Source organism: Melospiza georgiana, chromosome 1 (assembly GCF_028018845.1).
Source record: "Melospiza georgiana isolate bMelGeo1 chromosome 1, bMelGeo1.pri, whole genome shotgun sequence".
In the NCBI taxonomy this organism is placed as follows: domain Eukaryota; kingdom Metazoa; phylum Chordata; class Aves; order Passeriformes; family Passerellidae; genus Melospiza; species Melospiza georgiana.
The window spans coordinates 142,736,532-142,755,338 of record NC_080430.1 but is presented as its reverse complement, the minus strand read 5'-3'; the positions used below and the strand labels follow the sequence as shown (position 1 = coordinate 142,755,338).

The following is an 18,807-nucleotide window of genomic DNA, read 5'->3' as shown; positions in this document are numbered from 1 at the left end:
GGAAAGGCTGGCAAGCAGGAGATGCTGGGAATGTGAGTGGGTCTTTGCTAGCAATAAAGTCTCTCACTTAGTCTTTCAGTTCTCAAAAGCACCTAACCTGGGGTGCTTTATTTAATAATTATCAAATAAGTTATATGAGAATGACATTAAGTAAACAATCTACCCTGCAAAGGATCTCTGACAAATATGGCAGGCAGGGCACTGCAATCCCAGCCTCCTGCTGGGAGCAAGGCAGGGGGAGCACCCTGCTGGTGGCACAGCAAGGAGAACAGCTGGGCCCCACAGCTCTGCTTATTCTGCATCTCAGGACGGAGCGTATCGATCCCTGTGTACTTTATGGGAACTCCATGGACAATGCATTTGAAAACAACTCCTGGGCAGACACAGACCGTAGCATATTAAAAGGTATTTTTAGTACTTCTGGCAAAGCAGATTGAGCTCTGCTTTTAGCTGTGCTAAGACAACGCCATGGAGTTTGCTGGCAGCCCTGCATATTCATACTGAGGTAGAGGTTACTTGACTAAATAGTTGCATTTCCTTCATGCAAGACAAAAACACAAGTGCAGAGAAATACTGGTGGGCTCCTGACTTACAGTGGGCTGTATTTTCTTCCTATTTTCTGCCTGAAAGAAGTTTGAATTGCCAAAGAAACATTGTCACATAGCAAGGAAAAATTACTCTGAATGTCGCCGCCTCGACTTGTGACGCCTTTGTTTTTGTGCTGGTATAAATATAACTGTGACCATTTCATACAGCAAAGTGCTCTGTGATGAGTACAGTATAAATAGTGGAACTGATTACACTTGCTGTAAACAAGGACTGGCAAGCCTTGCTTCACCCCAGCAGTTAGAATGGTGGAAGCAGCAGGAGCTTTACAGCTAAATGCTTAAAAGCCACAGCAGAACATTTTCTCGGGAAGGCTCCAAGCGTGGAGCTGGTGTGCTGCCATTTCAGCAGCCAGGCTGAGACAGGGGGAAGCACACCACCACAATTGCATACTAAAAAGAAGGGAAGGCTGAGATAACTACCATCTTCTTACTGTGTAGGCTGTTTGAAAAAAAATAACATATAATGATTCCTGCCTTATTGCAGTGTTTGGGTTCCAGATATAGCCTTGCATGGGAAGGCTGGTATGATGCTGAACCAAGCAAAATGAGCATTTCCTGCTTTTAAGTAATATAATGTCAGGAATCCAGCTCACTGCAAACATCCTGCTCATCTTCCAGAGCAGGAAGCAGACATTCAGGTGAATAATGTCACTCCAGTTGGACATTGTGAGTGGCAGCTCACAGCCCAGGTCCTTAATGCTTATTTTTAGGACTATAAAATGAAGCCTGGTACACCTCATGCCTAGGAAGTGGCTTCGCTCGCTCAGAAACCCAGGGACTTGCCAGAGGCCTTAGATAACTAAGTAAGATTTGTTTTAACTGCCCTCAGTATCCAAGGTATTTCCTACTATAAGTATAAGGAAACATTGAGGATACTTAAACAACCCTATTTGTTTATCTTAGGTCAAACTGAAGAGATTTTCCAGAACCACTACTGCAGCTGCACTTAACTGGCTGAAAGGCTGCATTTGTATAGAGTGCTTCACTTCTGACTCCATGATCATAAAGGAAAAGAGGTGAGATCCACAGGGAAGTGTGCACAAACCTGGGCAGATGTCTCCAGACACTCCCTCCTTGGATGTGCTCCATTAACCTTGGCCTCAACTGGGCCAAGTGCTGCACAAGGAGAAAGCCAGAAGGCAGAAGAAAATCCCCAGCATTCTCTCCCTCAAGTTTCTGAGAAGGTAATTACCTGAAGAGAGACAGATGTTTTTCCTCAAGAGGAGATGAAGTTCTCCAAGCCTGAGAATCCAAAGTGTCATAGGAGGGCAAGCCCAGCAAAGCTGGAGCCATCTGCTCTGCTGGGTGACATGTGAAGTGAAGCTCTGCAGGTCCTCCCCTCCAGCAGTGTGGCTCATGCCAGGTGTGGGGGACAGCCACCACCTGGGTCAGGGACAGTGTCTCAGTAATGGTTCTGCAAGGCACCCAGTGCAAGGTAACTGGGGCTACTGAAGGGACATGGTGGTATTTTCACACCTCATTCTTACTCCCTGGTACAGTTTTCTCAAGTCATTTAGCCTACAACCCTTGTTTCCTAAAAAGATAGGGGAAAGAAGTGTGAAAAATGAGAAAATTTGGATCAAACTTGTAACAAGGAAAACCTGACCAACCAGAGATGGTCATTTCACGGTGGAAGCTTGAAGAGCAATGGTGCTTCAGAGCATGCATGAGGCTCTGGCTGGACAATGAGAGTATGAAGAGGCCACACATGTCAAAATGCCCTGACCAAGGCTCTCATCCTGGAATTTGATTCATACAAATGCACCCCATTGCCCCTTTGCTTCCTGAATAGCCCAGGTCAGATTGCAGCATCCCTGGGTATCTAAATATAAACTGATAGCAAACCAATTGCTCTGACACCCTAAGGTGTCACAGGCCTGTTTTGGTAGGAACTGTGACCAGATATATTTGGGGGATCTGCTGACCAGGTCCCTCAAACTGGCCCATGGTGTGACACTGCTGCCACTTAGCCCCTGGGTGCAGGATGGGCTTGCACTGCCACGACAGGCTCGGGCAGTACCTCAGCCTTCAGCCAGAACCTTGCAAGGTACAGATCACCCCTGCAATGCTGTCAGAGTGACTCATCTCTAACTGCAACAGCTACTGGCAGGGCTCAGTGTGCAGGGGACCACCTCTGTCCCTGTCCCAACCTGCACTTCCACTGAATGCTGACTGCTCTCTCTGCTGGCCAACCAAAAAATGGGATTTTCTCAAGGCAGACCTGGTCACATACAAGTTTGCAAAAGTGCACTGACCAAACAAATGCGTGTCAGAAAAAAGTGTCTATTTTTCTAAAAGCCACAAACAGCTGAATAAAAAAGGTTATTTATCAAATAAACTATATTCTTAGGTAGAAAGCAGCAGCAAAGAAGAGAAAAAGGCAGGAGAGATGTGGGTGTTCCATCTGGTGCTGCAGCTTACTGCTGCAATAGCCTGCTGGAGATGGGAAATGCCCCCATTATAAGGCTATCAGAGTCTCACCCTATGATGTCTAGAAATAAAAGGCTTGGAGAATTTCCAGTGATCAACAGAATACAGAAGCTGGGAGACCATGGGATTGTGAGTAACTGACTGAGAGCAGGAAGGTTTCCCCTTGCTTTCTTCAATACCTTACTCAAGGATCACCCAGTCCAAAAAGCCACCACTTAGGGGCTCTAAGCTCACAAAAACTGTAATAACTGGACAAAAGAAAGACATCACATGGAAAAGGACAAGGTAAAGAAGGCTGAAAGGGAATGGGGAGCTAAGATACACTAGGACATCATTGTACTGAAAGTGCATAGGCAGCACATCCTGGTCCTGGACACAGTGGGAAAGCATCTGACACAGTAAAGATCCAGAGTCTCAAGGGGTACGGACAGCATGGAGTGTAAGTGAGCACAGGCTGACCCTGCTGTGCCAGTGCACCGCAGACAATCAGCCATCAGTGCTCTCCTGTTATTTCCTACCTCCCAGTGGCATGAGCCCAGTTCCCCTGCACCAAGGAGTGAGGCTCTCCCTCAGCACCCCCTCAGCTGGGTGGCTGCACTGGCCAGCCTGGAGCTGCACCTGAGGAGCAGCAGCTGTGCTCTGCCATACAATGTACCCCACACAGGAACCTATCACTGTGGGGTGAACTTGTTTGAATCTCAGGTGTTTAAATACACCACTGGTCACAGAGCTGACAATTAGGGATGTCTGGCAATGAAGTTGCCTCCTTGCCATCAGATTTACAGTGGAAGGTCTTTGCTTGTACTTCTGCAGGTACATGGCAAAGTGGCTCTCAGCAAACTTTGCTTTTCTGTCTGCAACTTACTGTGGTGTTCAGTGGGGAAACCACACTGGTGGGGCCACCTCATGCATCAAATATGGGCTGACAGCAGAGGTTAAACACAGCAAGTTCCACAAAATAGTCAGAACTATTTGACTAACTCCAGTCAGGGTTATCTGGAGAAAGGACCAAAGAGGGGAGGGAAGTCACTTGGTCCCTGTGATGGGACACTAGGACTAATCAGCACCAGAAAAGAGCTGGTTTCTGGTAACTACAGTGAAGTGAGTAGCTTTTCTTTGTCTTTTGGGCTCTAAAGGAGCACTTGATATATTCCTGAATTCTTTCCTTCTGATATCATGCCCACCTGAAAGGAGATTAAATGTCCCAACACTTGATGAGCTAGAGAGACAGTACCATACTGTCACCATCCTCAGCACTGAGTTAAATAATTCTCTGGCTTCTACTGATCCCTCTGGAATGACAACTTTTTACAAGAGCCACACAAAGGTGCTTAATTATAGAAAAGCTATAATCACACACACCCAGCCTGCTACATGTAAAATTAAGCACCTGTTCAGAATGATTACAGAGAAAAAGGACTAACTCTTCATGTTGGGTTTTTTTTTAAACTTGCATAGTCTGAATAATGGTTGTGACTGTTCTTCTTTACAGCCTTGATGCTAAAACTAGATTAAACCAGGCAGGCTCTCGTGTCTTGACCCCCACTAAAGGGAGCGTGTCACAGATTTCATGCACCGGAAACCAGCTGAGGTTAAATCAAATGACATACTCAAGTAGGGAGGGATGAGAACCTCATGTTCTGTAACAACCTAAAGGGCCTGTTGAGCAATGCACAGGAACTCTGTGTCTGTGACACTCAGCCACTCAAAGGGTAAGAAGTGCTTAACACGACCCGTTCATCTGAAAGGAGGATCTTGGCATTCCCACCTGTGCCGTGTCTGACCCAGTGCCCTGGCAGCTACAGGAGCAGAGCAGGCAAACTGCTGCTGCTCTGCACTGCCACAACCAGCCTGAACATCACTCAGAACCATCAGTACCATCATCTGCATTCCCCCAGTGTGCCTGCTACATCAGCATCAAGAGCTGCCATTTCATCCAAACATGGACACACCAGACCTTTTACACAGGAGTGAGTATCTGGTTAAATCCAGCTGTCCCTTCTTGGCAGGGTTTGTGCATCAGTTTATCAGGAATCCCAAGTTTCATCTCAGTTTCTTCTGGTGACACTGATTCAGAGTGACAGAAACTGCAGAAGAACTGTCCCACTCCAGAGGGGAGTGTCCCTACAACTGGCCTCCCAACCAGTCCATGCTGGCCTCAAGGAATAGGTGTAGTAGCAGCCTGTCTGCACAGGCAACCAGCTGTGCTGCATCTGGCAACAGAAAGTTGAAGCTCCTATATTCAGCAGCCCTTATAATATGGAAAGAGATGTCTGCACGAAGTGAATCAATCCCACAGTTGTTCAAGTGGCTGTCTCTGCTGTTATTATGCTGAGTCAATTCTCTAGAACTGATGAGAGATACAGTAATACACTATGTATGTAACAATAAACCTGGGTAAAACATACAAGATTCTTACAAGTTTTGATATTTTTCTTTACTTACAAATAAAATGACCCCTTAATACTTAAAATCTTTATTGTGCTTTTCTTCACAGGAATGAAATATATCACAAATATTTATTGTAGTCTCAATCCCAGCAGGTTTCCAAGGCCTGACTGGCTAAAGCCCTGAGCAGCCTGGTCTGATCTCACTGGACCAGGGACTGCCTGACCCTTCTAACCTGTGTTCTTCTACCAGTCTGTGAGTCTGTGATGTGCTAGGGTATAAAGTAGAACAAGTGCAGAGCTGAGAATTAAAGACCTCATTTTAGCCTGTTTCTGCAATTCCACACTAAGAAGTGTGAGACTGCTCCAAGCCCTCAGTCAGCACGAGGCTTTCCTGGGATGCCCTGCAGGGATGCAGCTTGGCATCACCTCTGAGGATATTCAGCAGCAGGCAGCCCTGAACAGGGAGGCTTTCTCACTCCCTTCCCCCCAGCCATATGGCCCTGCTGATTTCCTTACACCAGCAGGAGCAGCTGTCTGACCTCAAGGCAGGCCAGCTCAAGGAACCAAGAAACAAAAAAAAACAACTCAACAAAACTTCCTTCTTTCTGTCAGAATTACCCTGAATTATCACAAGGCCAAACAAACACCAAGTGCAAGAAGATGGGAGCAGGTGAGAATGCACAGCCAGCATGACAAGCAAAAATAGCAACTGCATCTTCCAGGAACTGTCAGCACTAGAACACTTCACTGAAATGGCAGGATTTAATTCTCCCCTGGTACAGCACACAAACCTGGATACTCACCTGGTTTTACACAGTGCATGGGAGTTCACAGCTTAACTACTAAATCAATTTTCCCTTTACACTTCTGCTAAACAAGGACTAATCAGTAAAGCTAGTGAGGAAACTGAGATGCCCTGTCTGTTTACATATAATTGACAGCAATCACAACATGAAGAAAGCCATATCCCACTTTTAAAATGTGACAACTTGTAGCAATTTAGGCTACAATATTCGGTATTTTATGCACATATTTTTCCAAAAGCTTTTTTTGCAGCTCTTTTCAGTTTAGGCACAGTAGCTGGAAAAGCAATATGCTTATGGTGGCATGTCTGCCTTTGATTTGACATTAAAAACCAAGCACATTCTTACATAATTAAAATAAAGATTTTTATTCAGTTCATGATATTTCTGTCTGGGTGTACTATTTTTCCAAATACCTATTGCATGTACAGAAATGTAAACCATAAATACAATGTAAGAGCAGCAAAACAAAACACATCCACTCAGAACCAGAGGAAGTCTGCTCACTTCACTGTCCTTCCAAGGCATAGCTGTAATCAGTCTGACTGCCAAACCGATGCACAAAGTCTGAAAGGGAGAACACTGAGCCCCATCCCACTTCAGGATTCATACTGATGAAATCATCCAAGTTCATCTTGGAATCTAAAAAAGGACCAGAAAATGGAAATATCTGAGTTCCAGATGCAGGTTCTGTAGCACAGGTATACATCTTTCAAGAAAACATTCCAAACCCCTCTTCAACAGCTTGTTCACTCCAGCAAGATTCTGCAAATGGTAGGGTGGTACAGAAACATCAATTTCCAGTCTCTGAAACATCACTTTTGCCCCCATTCCCCTCTCTGCCCAAGGCAACAATCACATTACAGGATCAGAAAGCAGCCAGCAGCAGAAACTAGCAGATGTGGGTAAGGTTTTTCCCTACAGCAGCAGCCTAGAAGGGTTGAGTAGTGTCAGAGAATTGGAGTGCAAACAACAACCAACACAGAGAAGGGCAATGCAGTCTTCCTGCATTCACACAAATGGGTTGACCTAAAGGCAGGGGAGATACTCTTCACCCATTTAAGTTCTGAACCAAAGTCAATGGAGTCACCTTTTGCACTGAGCACAGAGAATGGGCTCACAGCAGCAGTCAGAACTGCAAGTTGTCTCTCAGAAGTGACTGGCCCCTTGGCAAAGCTGCAGTTTGTTACTCTCCAGATTACAGTATTTGTGTTCCCTCCAGCCCCGAACTTTTTCCTCACTGAACATAGGCTCACTGCAGGGCCAGAATATGCAGAGGGGAGGAGATGTGTGACCTAACCCAGTCTCAGCCTAGAGGGATGCTCAGCTGAAGAGGAGCACAAACTAGGCTGGGGGCAAATACTTATTTTTTTGTGAATCCTGAATGACAGAATTAAGTCAGGGAAAAAGTTTAACTGGCATGATTTCAAGAGAAAAGTAACCATGACTGCTCTTTGCCAGGATTTAATTTGCTCTGTTTCCTGCAGGAGGGGTGGAAATCATTCTGTCCCATTCATGCATCCCAGAGAGCTCACTGCAAAAGTGCTGGTGTGCAGTTTTGGGTTTAGGTGCCTTATACTTCCTTTTTCCAGAGCTGGCCTGGTACAAGCTTTGCTGACTCAGAACCGTGCTGATCAGAGGTTCAGTTCTGATGACAAACATCTGTGGGCTTGTTGTTTTGACTTCTTACCAATGATGTGCACAAATAATCTTTTAAAACGACCATTAAAGAAAACTGGCTGAGAATGAGTTTAAGGAACAGAGTGGTAAAGCCACTGTTACAGTTTTACTTTACAGATTTACTGTTAACAGCTCTTCCACTGCATTAAGTATTTACCAGGGATGATTCATGTGTGCATTTAAGGATTAAGAATCAAACAAGAGGAGGCTCTAATGAATAGATTATAAAATCCAAAGGATGGAATTTGCTTCAGCTGCAAAATGTTTGTGTAACTAGGCTTACCATTATGGACAGTGTAAGCAAGGAAAGGAAGATGATTCAGGAACCCCAGACCCAGGAGAGCCAGGCCCTGAAGGCCTCTGTTTGCACTACATCTACTCAACAGCACAGCTTTGTGATTTGCCTAATCCCAACTCTCACCCCTTCTGAGGTCTGGCCCCTAAATCCTTTCTTGTTAACCTGTCTGAACTCTGTATACAGAAATTCCTTATGTCCAGCCAAGCATGCTCCTACTGCTGAAGTGAGTCTGGCAGAACAGGGATCATTTCTGCCTGTGTGGGAATTTAAAATAGCACAAGCTCAGCAATTTGCTGTCATAGCTCAAGAACAAATTAGTAGTGGGTAACAGCTCTTGCTTGCTGGAGCTGTTACCCGCTGTTAAATCTGTCACCCACTGTTAAATCTGTTAAATCTGTTTTCCAGTTTCAAACTGCTCTTTTCCTCCCAGATGCTTTTTCAAAACTAATGTGATTCTTCATACACATTAAGATTAAAAAAATAAATAAATCTCTGCTTTATGTGCATTGAGCATACTAAAATAATTCATAAAACTGTTCTGTGAATTGGAAAGCAGTCCAAAGGAGATTGTTCCAGTAGTTACAAACACAGCTGCTGTTTGCAACTTGGAAGTTGCTGCCACAACGCCTGCAGGAAATGAAATTTTCTCTAACTTCGGAAGGATTGTGGCAGATTGTTTTACCAAAGCAAACAAGTCCATTCCGGCGAAGAGCGACGGCCTAAGAAGCTGTCGGTAGATGGCACTGGAGCAGCACGGGAGGTACCCGCAGGGAAAACCTTAGTGAGACCTCTCCCGTTTGATCCGTGTAATAACAGCCCCTCTCTGCTGCTCCTTCCTATCTGAACGCCGTGCGTGCCGTGTTAGGCCTTGCAGCGTTAGGAAACAGCTCGGCAAAAATGCATGAGAATACCACAAAGTCCTCTTCCCGAAGCAGGTAAGAGTGACAAACATCAGAATTTTAAAAAGATACACCTGGACGCTACAGCTGGCAAACCAAGATGGAGATGATCTCTCCACAAAAGCACAGAGCATGTATCCTACAACATTTTTACAAGACCAACAGCAGCAGAATTATTTTGTTTTAAGATTTACATTACCCTTGCAGGCCCCCTCAGGTGCTGTGACTGTTATAGTAGCTTGCATCTGTGCAATGCCTACAGCTCCATCCTCCTCTTTGACCAAACTTTGTTACACACACACCCCACAAATGAGACCTATCTGGCCCTCCTGCATAACTTTATTTTTGTTTAAATCAAGTCTGCCACTTTTACCCCAAGCAGGGATGAAATGAAAGGCCACTCACTATCTCAGGCATTGTTAGCCATGATACTTGTGGCTTCTACCAACAATAGTTAGAAAGCAATGTTTAAGCCAAGCCTCAGCTTGGCTCACAGACCCTGGACTATCTCAGTGTAACCACAGCTGCCCAAGGGCTGCTGGAAGCAGGGAAGTCTGGAACAAAACCTCCAAGATCAGTTCTGCTAATGCTGAAAACCTTGGGGGCAACTAAACGAAAGTTGGACTCGTCACAGACTTGTGGAGGTGTTTACAGCTCTCCTCAGATCTCCTCCCTCGTGTGAGCAGGGAGATAAGCCAGGACTCTTCCCACTCTCAGCTGGGAGGCTGCTGTCTCCACCCCTAAGATAAAACTGACTGTGCAAACCATCTCAATGTAAAACACAGCTAAACACTTTAAATTGTATTTTATAGAAAGTGGTGTAACTTCAACAAGCCACTCTGGTTATTAACATGCTTCTTAGTTGTGTCTTTATTGTATCTATCTGACTGTTATGCTTATGAAGTAAGGACCTAACTTTACAGACTGGAATTTTATTCTCACATGAGAGCAGCAGGAGGTTCCCATGGAGTGCATAGGAGCTGCTTGTATCCCTATCAGTGCAGTTTCACTCTCACTGGGATCCTGCTGCCACTTCAGAGATGATACAGAGCAACTGCAGACAGCTGCTGGGTCTGTCTGAGAGATTTCCTGTTACACATATGTTTGATACACAGTGTCTCCAGAATTTCTCAGCTGTCCTATTCATGCTCTTCTAAATAAATTTTAAAAAACCTCCAAGTAAAACCCCATTATTATTGACTACCAGGGATTTTATTAATAATAAAAAGAACAAAAAGCTTTTACAAATCCATCCAGCAAGTGTGTTACTGAACACCTTGGGAGAACTGAAATTCAGACCAGTGCTTTTCAGTGTTAGAGCTGCTGCTAACACTTGCACATAAGCCACACAACCATCTGTCTGGAGTAATTCTGAAATGCACTGTGCAAGCTGCATTTTACACAGACTTGCAGTAAGGAGGGCTGATCTCATCCTAAGTCATAAACTAAACAGAATCAGATGTCATTAATTTGTGGAAAGAAGATTTAAAAGAAAACCAAAGGTTGGGCTCACCTGCTCTAGAATAATGACTCTGTTCACTAAATCTCATTTTTTATTATTTTAACAAAATATCCTGTTTCTTTCAACAGGAGGTCAGTGGCAAACAGGTGGGACCAGGGGACAGCTCTGCAGCTCAGGTATGTTTATTCCAGCAGAGCAGCTCTGAGGACAGGGCAGGGTGAGAAAGCACTGTGCAGCCAGTTAGGCTGGCCAGCCCCTCCTGCAATCCATGGCAGCAGAGCAGAACAGAGGCCAGAGCAATGCCAGTAAAAGGCACAGAGGCCTAACTGGGAAACAGCTAGAGCAGAGCCAGAGCCAAGGGGCTAATGCCTAGCATGTGAGTTCTGATGAGATACTGAGGAGTCTGAGAGGGTTTGGGGTTTTTTTATTGTTGTTTTATTGGTTGGACTGGAGTTGTTTGTCTTTTAGAAAAATGCTTTTAAAAATCACCTTGTGCCAGCTAAATTTTTTAGGCATAGACTGGAATTTATGACTCCATGTAAGCTTATTTTTGATGATTTATTTTGCAACCCTATGAGCATGACAAATACAGTTTAAGATTTATTCCCTTTGAGTTACTAGTAGGAGAAAAATGCTTAATTTGTTAATGATCAAGATTGCTCAATTCAATTCCAAGAGTTTTTGGTAGCAGGGAGGATTGTAGGGCTGGCTCCTCCAGAAGCTTCCCCCATGTCCAACAGAGCCAGTGCCAGCCAGCTCCAGGATGGACCCACCTCTGGCAAAGGCTGAACCCATCAGTGACTGTTGTAGTACCTCTTCCTTTAAGAAACTTAAAAAAAGCTACTGCACAGAAGCAATTGTGGCCAGAGAAGAGTGAGAATATGTGGGTGAAACACCTCTGCAGACACCAAGGTCAGTGAAGGATAAGGGGCAGGAGGTGCTCCAGGCACCAGAGCAGGTATTCCCCTGCAGCCCATGGTGAAGATGATGCTGAGGCAGCTGTGCCCCTGCAGCACTGGGAGGAGCCTCAGGCTGGAGCAGGTGGATGCCTGAAAGGAGGCTGTGACCCTGTGGGAAGCCCATCCTGGAGCAGGTTTGGTGGCAGGGACCTGCAGAGCTATGGAGAGAGGAGTCACACTGGAACTGGTTTGGTGCCAGGACTTGTGACCCCGTGGGGGATCCATGCAGGAACAGCCTGATCCTGAAGGACTGCACCCTGTGGAAAGGGAGCCACACTGGAGCAGTTCATGAAGATCTGCAGCCCATGGGATGGACTCACATTGGAGAAGTTCATGAAGGACTGCACGAGAGGAGCCCCACACTGGAGCAAGGGAAGGACTCCTGTTCCTGAGCAGCAGCAGAAACAACCTGTGATGAACTGTGATCCCCATTCCCCACAGAGGGGGGGAGGAGGTAGAGAATTGGGAATAAAGCTAAGACTGGGAAAGAGAGGGGGTGGAGTAAAGGTGTTTTTAGGACTTGTTTTGATCCTCATTATCCTGCTCTGATTTTGATTGGTAATAAATTGAACTAATTTCCCTAAGTTGAGCCTGTTTTGCCTATGACAGTTATTGGTGAGTGATCTCTCTCCATCCTTAACTCACGAGTTTTCATTGCATTTTCTCTCCTCTGTACAGCTGTGGGTGAGAGTGACTGAGCAACTCTGGTGGGCACCTGGCATCCAGGCAGGGTCAAACTGCCACAAACATCAAAGAACACATATAAGAAACAGAAGGAATATAAAAACCTTGCATCTTCTCAAAAGCTTAGGAATTTGGTTATTCTAAATAACAGCAAAAAAAACCCCAAAAAACAAAGCAAACCCCCTCTGTGCCTCACAAATAAATTGGTATTAAACAATATGGGGTCAGTTCTGTCAGCCATCATATTACAGTCACCTCTAACATGAAATATATAAGTAATTTAATCTTATGCAAACACAAATCAACATGGAAAGCAGACTGGTCTATCAAAGCGAAACGGCAGGGAGAAAAAAGTTATCTGCAATGGGATTTGGCATGGACATGAACATTAATACCCCAGGCTCTTTTATGATAACAAAAGGTCTGCCACCCAGTTTCACATCAAGTTCAAAATAAGGCAGCTTTATGCCTGATAAAACTGTGCTGAGACATTACAGTTGGACTCCTCACAGACTCACAGCACTGTGCACACTGAAGCATGCATCATTACAAAGTATCTCAGTGAATACAAAGGAAAGACAAAGAGGAAAGCTGGAGGAACTGGTACTAAACAAACCAAAACTTGATCTGAGACAATCTAGTCCTGCTCTGACTCAGACCTTGTAGCTCCCTAGAGAATGACTTTTCACCTTCAGTGGGTGCAGGGTAACAAGTTTCTTTCAGCCAGCTGACAGGAGAGCAGAGCACATCAGCACATTGCTGCAATGCTGTGTCCACTTGGAGCTCCTCAGCACAAAAAAACCCTCCAAAATATGGACATACTGGAGCGGGCCCAGAAGGGGAAATCAAGTTGTTTGGTGCAGGACATTTATTCAAGGACAGGGTCAGAGAACTGGGACTCTTCAGTCTTAAAAAGAGAAGATGAAGGGGAGACATCACTACTGCCTACATCTACCTGATCAGAGGTAGGACAGTGGAGCCAGAGTCTTCTTGGAGGAGCCTGGCAACAGGACAAGAAATGAACATCTGAAATTGGATTATCTGAAATTGGAATTTCAGTTGGAACATCTGAAACTCAGATTATATACTAGGATTTTTTATTCATTGCTTGTTTACCATGACAGTGGTCAAACATTGGAACACTGTCCAGAAAGTGGTGGAATCACCATCTCTGGAGGTGTTCAAGACCAGACTGGACAGAGCCCTGAGGAATACCTGTTTTGGGCAGATGTTGGACTGGACGACCTATGGACATTTCATTCAGCATGCCAAGGTACAGAGCAAAGAATGAAAGCACAGGAGAAAGTAAGAGCTACATATCCTTCACTATCTACCAGCCCCACTGAGAACCTGGAGGCTGCCTGAGGCCTGTGGCTGCTGCTCACCAGTGAGGGAAAGCTCAGCCAGACAACAGGCAAGGGGAGAGTTAGAGGGTCTGCAGCTATGGAGTCAGGTACACATCTGCAACTGAGTCATTATGTAACCTACTACCCACAACTAATGGGTTTTTACTCTTTTGATTTGAATAGAATTTTTTGCTTTCCTGGTCTGACCTCATCTACATTCCTCACACCTTCATTAGCTCTCAGCTATCAAAACAACAAGGTTTCCACAGACAAAAAAGTTCTCAGCACCTACGAGGCTCCAGCTAACAGAGAACCATTCACTGTAGTTCAGGAATCCTACACTCCCTACAATACCTGTGCATAAAATTCTGCTGAAAATAATAACCACGACTTAGAGGTCAAGGTGCTTCATAACCTGGATTGTCTAGGAAACACCTAAAGCCTCATAACAAAGACTACATCTGTGTTCAAAGTCACATCTGTGTTCCTGCTCACTCCCATAATTCATTTCTACTCTCATGTGAAACACCAAGCTTCCTTAGAAGCCAAAGCAAAGACTGAGAATTAATTTCCCAGCAACCTAAAACCATTTGGACCTAAAGACAGAGCTATGTTTCATCGACCTTCCCTTCTCTAACAAAAACACACAGCAGTACTGCATTATTAAAAATCAACAAAACCAAACATGCAGAACAGTAACATGAAAACTCTTTCAAACTCTTTCAAAGCAAAACATCACCATGCTTTCCTTGGAAGAAAATGAGAGTACAAACAAACACACACATGGCAATGTTACTCAGCTTGCAAAACAGATGATTAGAATAAGCTGAAGTGCTGTGTGATAAGAATGCTTTAAGCAGCTCTACAGAATAGGTGGCAAGTCAGCCTCTGGGCCAGGCAGAGAGAGGTAATCACTTACAGAGGCTCAAGGCTTAGGAAGAACTTGCCAGTGAGTTAAAATATCCTGGGGTCCCCTCACCTGGTACAGAAACTTCAAACATTTCATGCAGGCAAACCCACCACACTGAGCAGAGTGAAAACTTCCTCCTGCCAACACTGCTTTGCCAGAATGGGATCTGTGTGCTAGAGTATGGTATAATCACTGTGTGAAAAATTTTGTGATCCCTAAGCAAGTTATTTGGCCTGTCTGCTTCAGTTCCTGCTGGAACAGTATTACTTACCCCACTCTCTGCTCAGTTTATGAATATCAGTAACTAATGTTTGATACCAGTAAATGCCAGAAGGAATGTTGGATTGTGTGTCCAAAAAAGGGAGTACCAAATGTTTCATAGCCCTATTTTTTCCCATATGAAATGATAAACTGGCTGGACAAATGTGATAGAAGTTACTTATTTCCTATGTGCATCCTGGATTACTTCATTCAGCACTGTAAGCAGGAAGGAGTTCTGGGAGCTCACCTGCAGTTTCAATGCAAGGATATGGAGGAGGAGGTTTCTGCCATTTTCCATTTGCATCCTTCATGTGAGATCTGTCTGAAGCAAATGTCTTCAAGTACAAATCTGCTCGAACCATTCTGATTTTCCTAAAACAAAATGCAAAATTGTATTAAAATGTACACAATACTGCACTAATCACTCAGAATAAGAGCACTTGCCTCTCATCAAGGAGCACTAATATTATTAAATACACAAACCAGCAATGTTGGGCCAAGTTGTTAATATGAAGCTACAGTAGGAAAGAAAAGCTTTTAATGACTAAGGTGAAGAGCTCTAGAAAAGTAACACAATGCATTTATTTTACTGAAGTACAGTAAAGAAACCTCTGTCACTATGCATAATGAGACAGAGTAGAGATCCATTGTAAATTAAGTGAAGAGAACTTCAACTTTGATTCCATGAAATAACATCCACAGTCTCTATATTTCATGTCATCACCTGTGAAACTCTGGCCGAAGGCTGTCATCCAACCTGAAGGCCTCCACACTGTACACATGGAAAGGACAGGGAAAGGGCAACACTGTGTCCAGATCATAAATGAAGCTCTGCTCCCCGCTGCAAAGATGAAGCAGAATAACATGGTAGTCCTGGGAAGAAGGGGAGTTGCCATTAGTTCAACAGCAATTAATAAGAAACTGTTAAAGAGAATGGGAAAAAAAAGATCTTCCTAAAAGTATAAGTTCAGATCCATTTTTTAAAGCCTGCTTGCTGTCCTTGAATATTAAGCCTGTAAAATTTCTGGCAACAGGAGAGAGATTTCCTAATGTCCATCTTGCCCATCTGCTCTTCCAGAAACTTTGCTATTCTCCCCATTTCTCTGCAGCCTCCTTTAAGCCAAGACAGCAAACTAAAGTGTACACTACTCCTAAGAAAACACAAAATCTCCCTCATGTTCCACACCAAACCACAAAAGTTGTTCGGTTATCACTTTTTATTAGACTCAGTCATAAATAAACTCACAAGATAAAACGATAGGTTAACATTAAATTTACCTATTGATCTCTTCTAATAAGAGACTTTGTAGCTGTTGCAGTAACACGAGCTGTGAATTTGAGTGTCGAGTGTTCAGCTGCCAGAAGCACCTGAAAAACCAGCACACCACAGAAAAACCAGCAAACAGCTCAGATCAGGAGGACCACAGGAGTGAGACAATTTCCTCTAGCAGCTCTTGAAGCTGAGAAAAAATATCTACATCACACTTTTTCAAGGCAACTATTTTATCAAAGGGTTATGCAGTGCAGTTTTACTCCTTACTTTGTAAGAAACACAGGAGGACACTGCAGTTACTGACATTACATATCAGGTGTGTGCACTGCTGTTTTCCAAAATTAAATTGAAGGTAGCCCTTAACAACTTACTTAAATTTACATTGAATCCACTCACAAAAAGGGTTGAGCACTGTCTTTTGACACTTTCAATATTAAAACCACAAAGAAATTTGAATGAAAAAGATTTGGGCAATCTACTTCACCAGACCAATATACATACACAATTGTATTCAACAATATTTAGAAAAATCTATTAGAGAGTATAAGAAAAATTAGTTTACAGGGTTTATACAGCCTATGATCCATTGAAATGTCAAAGTTAAAAGACCTTTGAATCCATGAATTTTTGTGAGAAATCCACATTATGCCATGGCCTTTCCTGAATCTGCTATTCCCTTTTAGGTCTTCTCTGTAGCACTCAGATCTCTTTTTAAACCAAACCTTTTTTTTTGTACTGTAAAGCTACCAATACTTCGGAAGAAAGTGAATGATTCAGAAATCAGAAAACTTCACAAGTTTGCAGATGACTCTGCAGAATTTCAGAAACAGAAACTGCCACAAGAAATAGTTTTTTCTGTGCCAGATAACTGAAAGGACCCTATAATGATACCAAGGAATTCTGCACCAGCAATTACTGAACTACATTAACTGATCAAATGGCATTTCAAAGCCACTGTTTATGGGTCACTTTAACCTGAATACACACATAACTTACACTTTTCTATCCTCTGGCAGGCCTACATAAATGTATTCATCCATCTGCTTACAAATACAGTCACCTACCCACAACACTACAGAGCTGGCAGCCTCAATACCCAGATAATAATTTTCACAAATCTATTATGCATTCTTACTATAATTAAGACTTGTCACCTATTGGTTTTACTGACTGTCCTGCTATTAATTTATGAGGGATGGTGCAAAGGAGCATTGGATTTAGGCTAATTATAAATGTGTTGTAAAAGAATTATAAATATTAATGCAAAACTATGCAATGTGTGGAGTTGGAAGGGACTTTAAAAGGTCCAACCTGTTTCTCAATGAGATTCTCCTAAAGCCAACTGCTCAGGACTGTGTCTGCATACCTTCTAAACATCTTCAAGGATGGAGATTCCACAACCCCTCTGTGCAATCTGCTCCAGTGCTCCATCACCCTCAGTAGAAAATGCTCCTTTATGTTCAGATGGAAGAGATTTTTAGATGCCCATGTGTGATCCTGCAGCTATCAACTATAGAGGCACACACTCAAAATTATTGAGAGTAATGAATGCCTTACCCAGACAACAGGCTCATCTCCATGTCCAGATTTCTGCTTCCAGAGTGGAATCTGAAAGTTATAAATGAACCTGAAGTGAATAAAATTTTTCAGATTAATACAGATTAATTTAAGGTAAATTGGTTCATTTTTTGCTAACCTATCTGTTTCCTCAGCTTACATCTGTGCTGCAGTAAGAAAGTTTTTCTAGTTTCTCTCTCAGGAGGATGAAATTGGAGATACTATTCTGGGCCACATTAAAAAGAAGTGTGATGGAATCACCATCCCTGGAAACATCCAAAAGACTTGAGGATGTGGTTTAGTGGTGAACATGGTGGTGTCAGGTTAACAGTTGGACTTGGTGGTCTTAGAGGTCTTCTCCAACCTTACGGTTATTATGGTTATTATGATGGTTCTATGATTTTATAAAGATAACTATTCTCCTAAATTGACACATTACAGACAGAATTACTCCGACAGCTCACATGCTTCATTCCACCGTTCTGAATGCAGTGCATAATTAAAACATCTCACGTGGTGCGGCTGGCACACCTCTGAGCCAAAGCGAGCTGCAGGACGGGTTTGGACTGAACCTCACCTCCAGGCTGGGCTAAAGGCTCACTGCCCGGCATGGGCTGGGACCATTCTCACCCACACCGGGCTGCGGTCTGCAGGCCCGAGCCAATCCCATTGACTCACCATCCTCTTATCATTGGATATGAAAACAGCGTAAAATTCTTCTAAGGGGTACCGATCCTGACTCCTGATGTAGTCACAAAGCTTCCAAACATTTTCTTCGCTGCAAAACACAAATAAACAGTTATTTAATTTGTTTTCCTCCAACTTCATTTTTCGAGCCGAGAAACGAGCCCAGGAGTGTGACCAGCCATTCCCGCGGTGGCCGCGGCTGTCCCGGCGCCTCACGGCGGTGTGAGGAGCACCGGCCCTCCCGTGCCCGTCTCCCTTACCAGTAGCAGCTGGTGTAGGTGCAGGCGGGGCGGGGCGGCACCGCCGCTTCATAACCGGCCTCGGGCCGCGCCATGACCGGTCTGAGCGGGGCTGAGGGCGGCGCAGAAAGCGCTGGGCCCGGCGGGAGCAGCCGCTACGCCATCCCCGAGGAAACCGCGGCCATCCCGGCCGGGCGCGGGCTCTCCGCGGGTACGGCCGGGCAGCGGCGGGAGGCGCAGGGACCCCTCAGGCGGGCGGGACAGGACGGGGCGGAGCCGCGAGCCAGCCCCGCCCCCCGCCGCCGGCGCAGCGCTCCGACT

The 18,807-nt window shown here is 44.4% G+C and overlaps 1 protein-coding gene across 1 annotated transcript; it reads right to left on the bottom strand.

The window, feature by feature from the left end:
* Window positions 1-6,580: 6,580 nt before the first annotated feature.
* On the bottom strand, window positions 6,581-18,738 carry NTAQ1 (N-terminal glutamine amidase 1). The gene is made up of 6 exons (XM_058041107.1): window positions 18,508-18,738; window positions 18,239-18,338; window positions 17,561-17,611; window positions 15,455-15,603; window positions 14,978-15,102; window positions 6,581-6,873 (listed from the first exon to the last, which is right to left on the bottom strand). Exons 1-6 carry the CDS (start codon window positions 18,579-18,581, stop codon window positions 6,740-6,742), a joined length of 633 nt encoding a protein of 210 aa, XP_057897090.1. The 5' UTR covers window positions 18,582-18,738; the 3' UTR covers window positions 6,581-6,739.
* Window positions 18,739-18,807: the final 69 nt, after the last annotated feature.

Coding starts and splice junctions, on each gene's coding strand:
- NTAQ1 (XM_058041107.1), bottom strand. CDS start 18,581: ATGGCGCGGCCCGAGGCCGGTTATGAAGCGGCGGTGCCGCCCCGCCCC. Junction 17,612..18,238: donor TATCCAATGATAAGAGGATG/GTGAGTCAATGG, acceptor TATAACTTTCAG/ATTCCACTCTGGAAGCAGAA. Junction 15,103..15,454: donor CTTCGGCCAGAGTTTCACAG/GTGATGACATGA, acceptor ATTTTGTTTTAG/GAAAATCAGAATGGTTCGAG.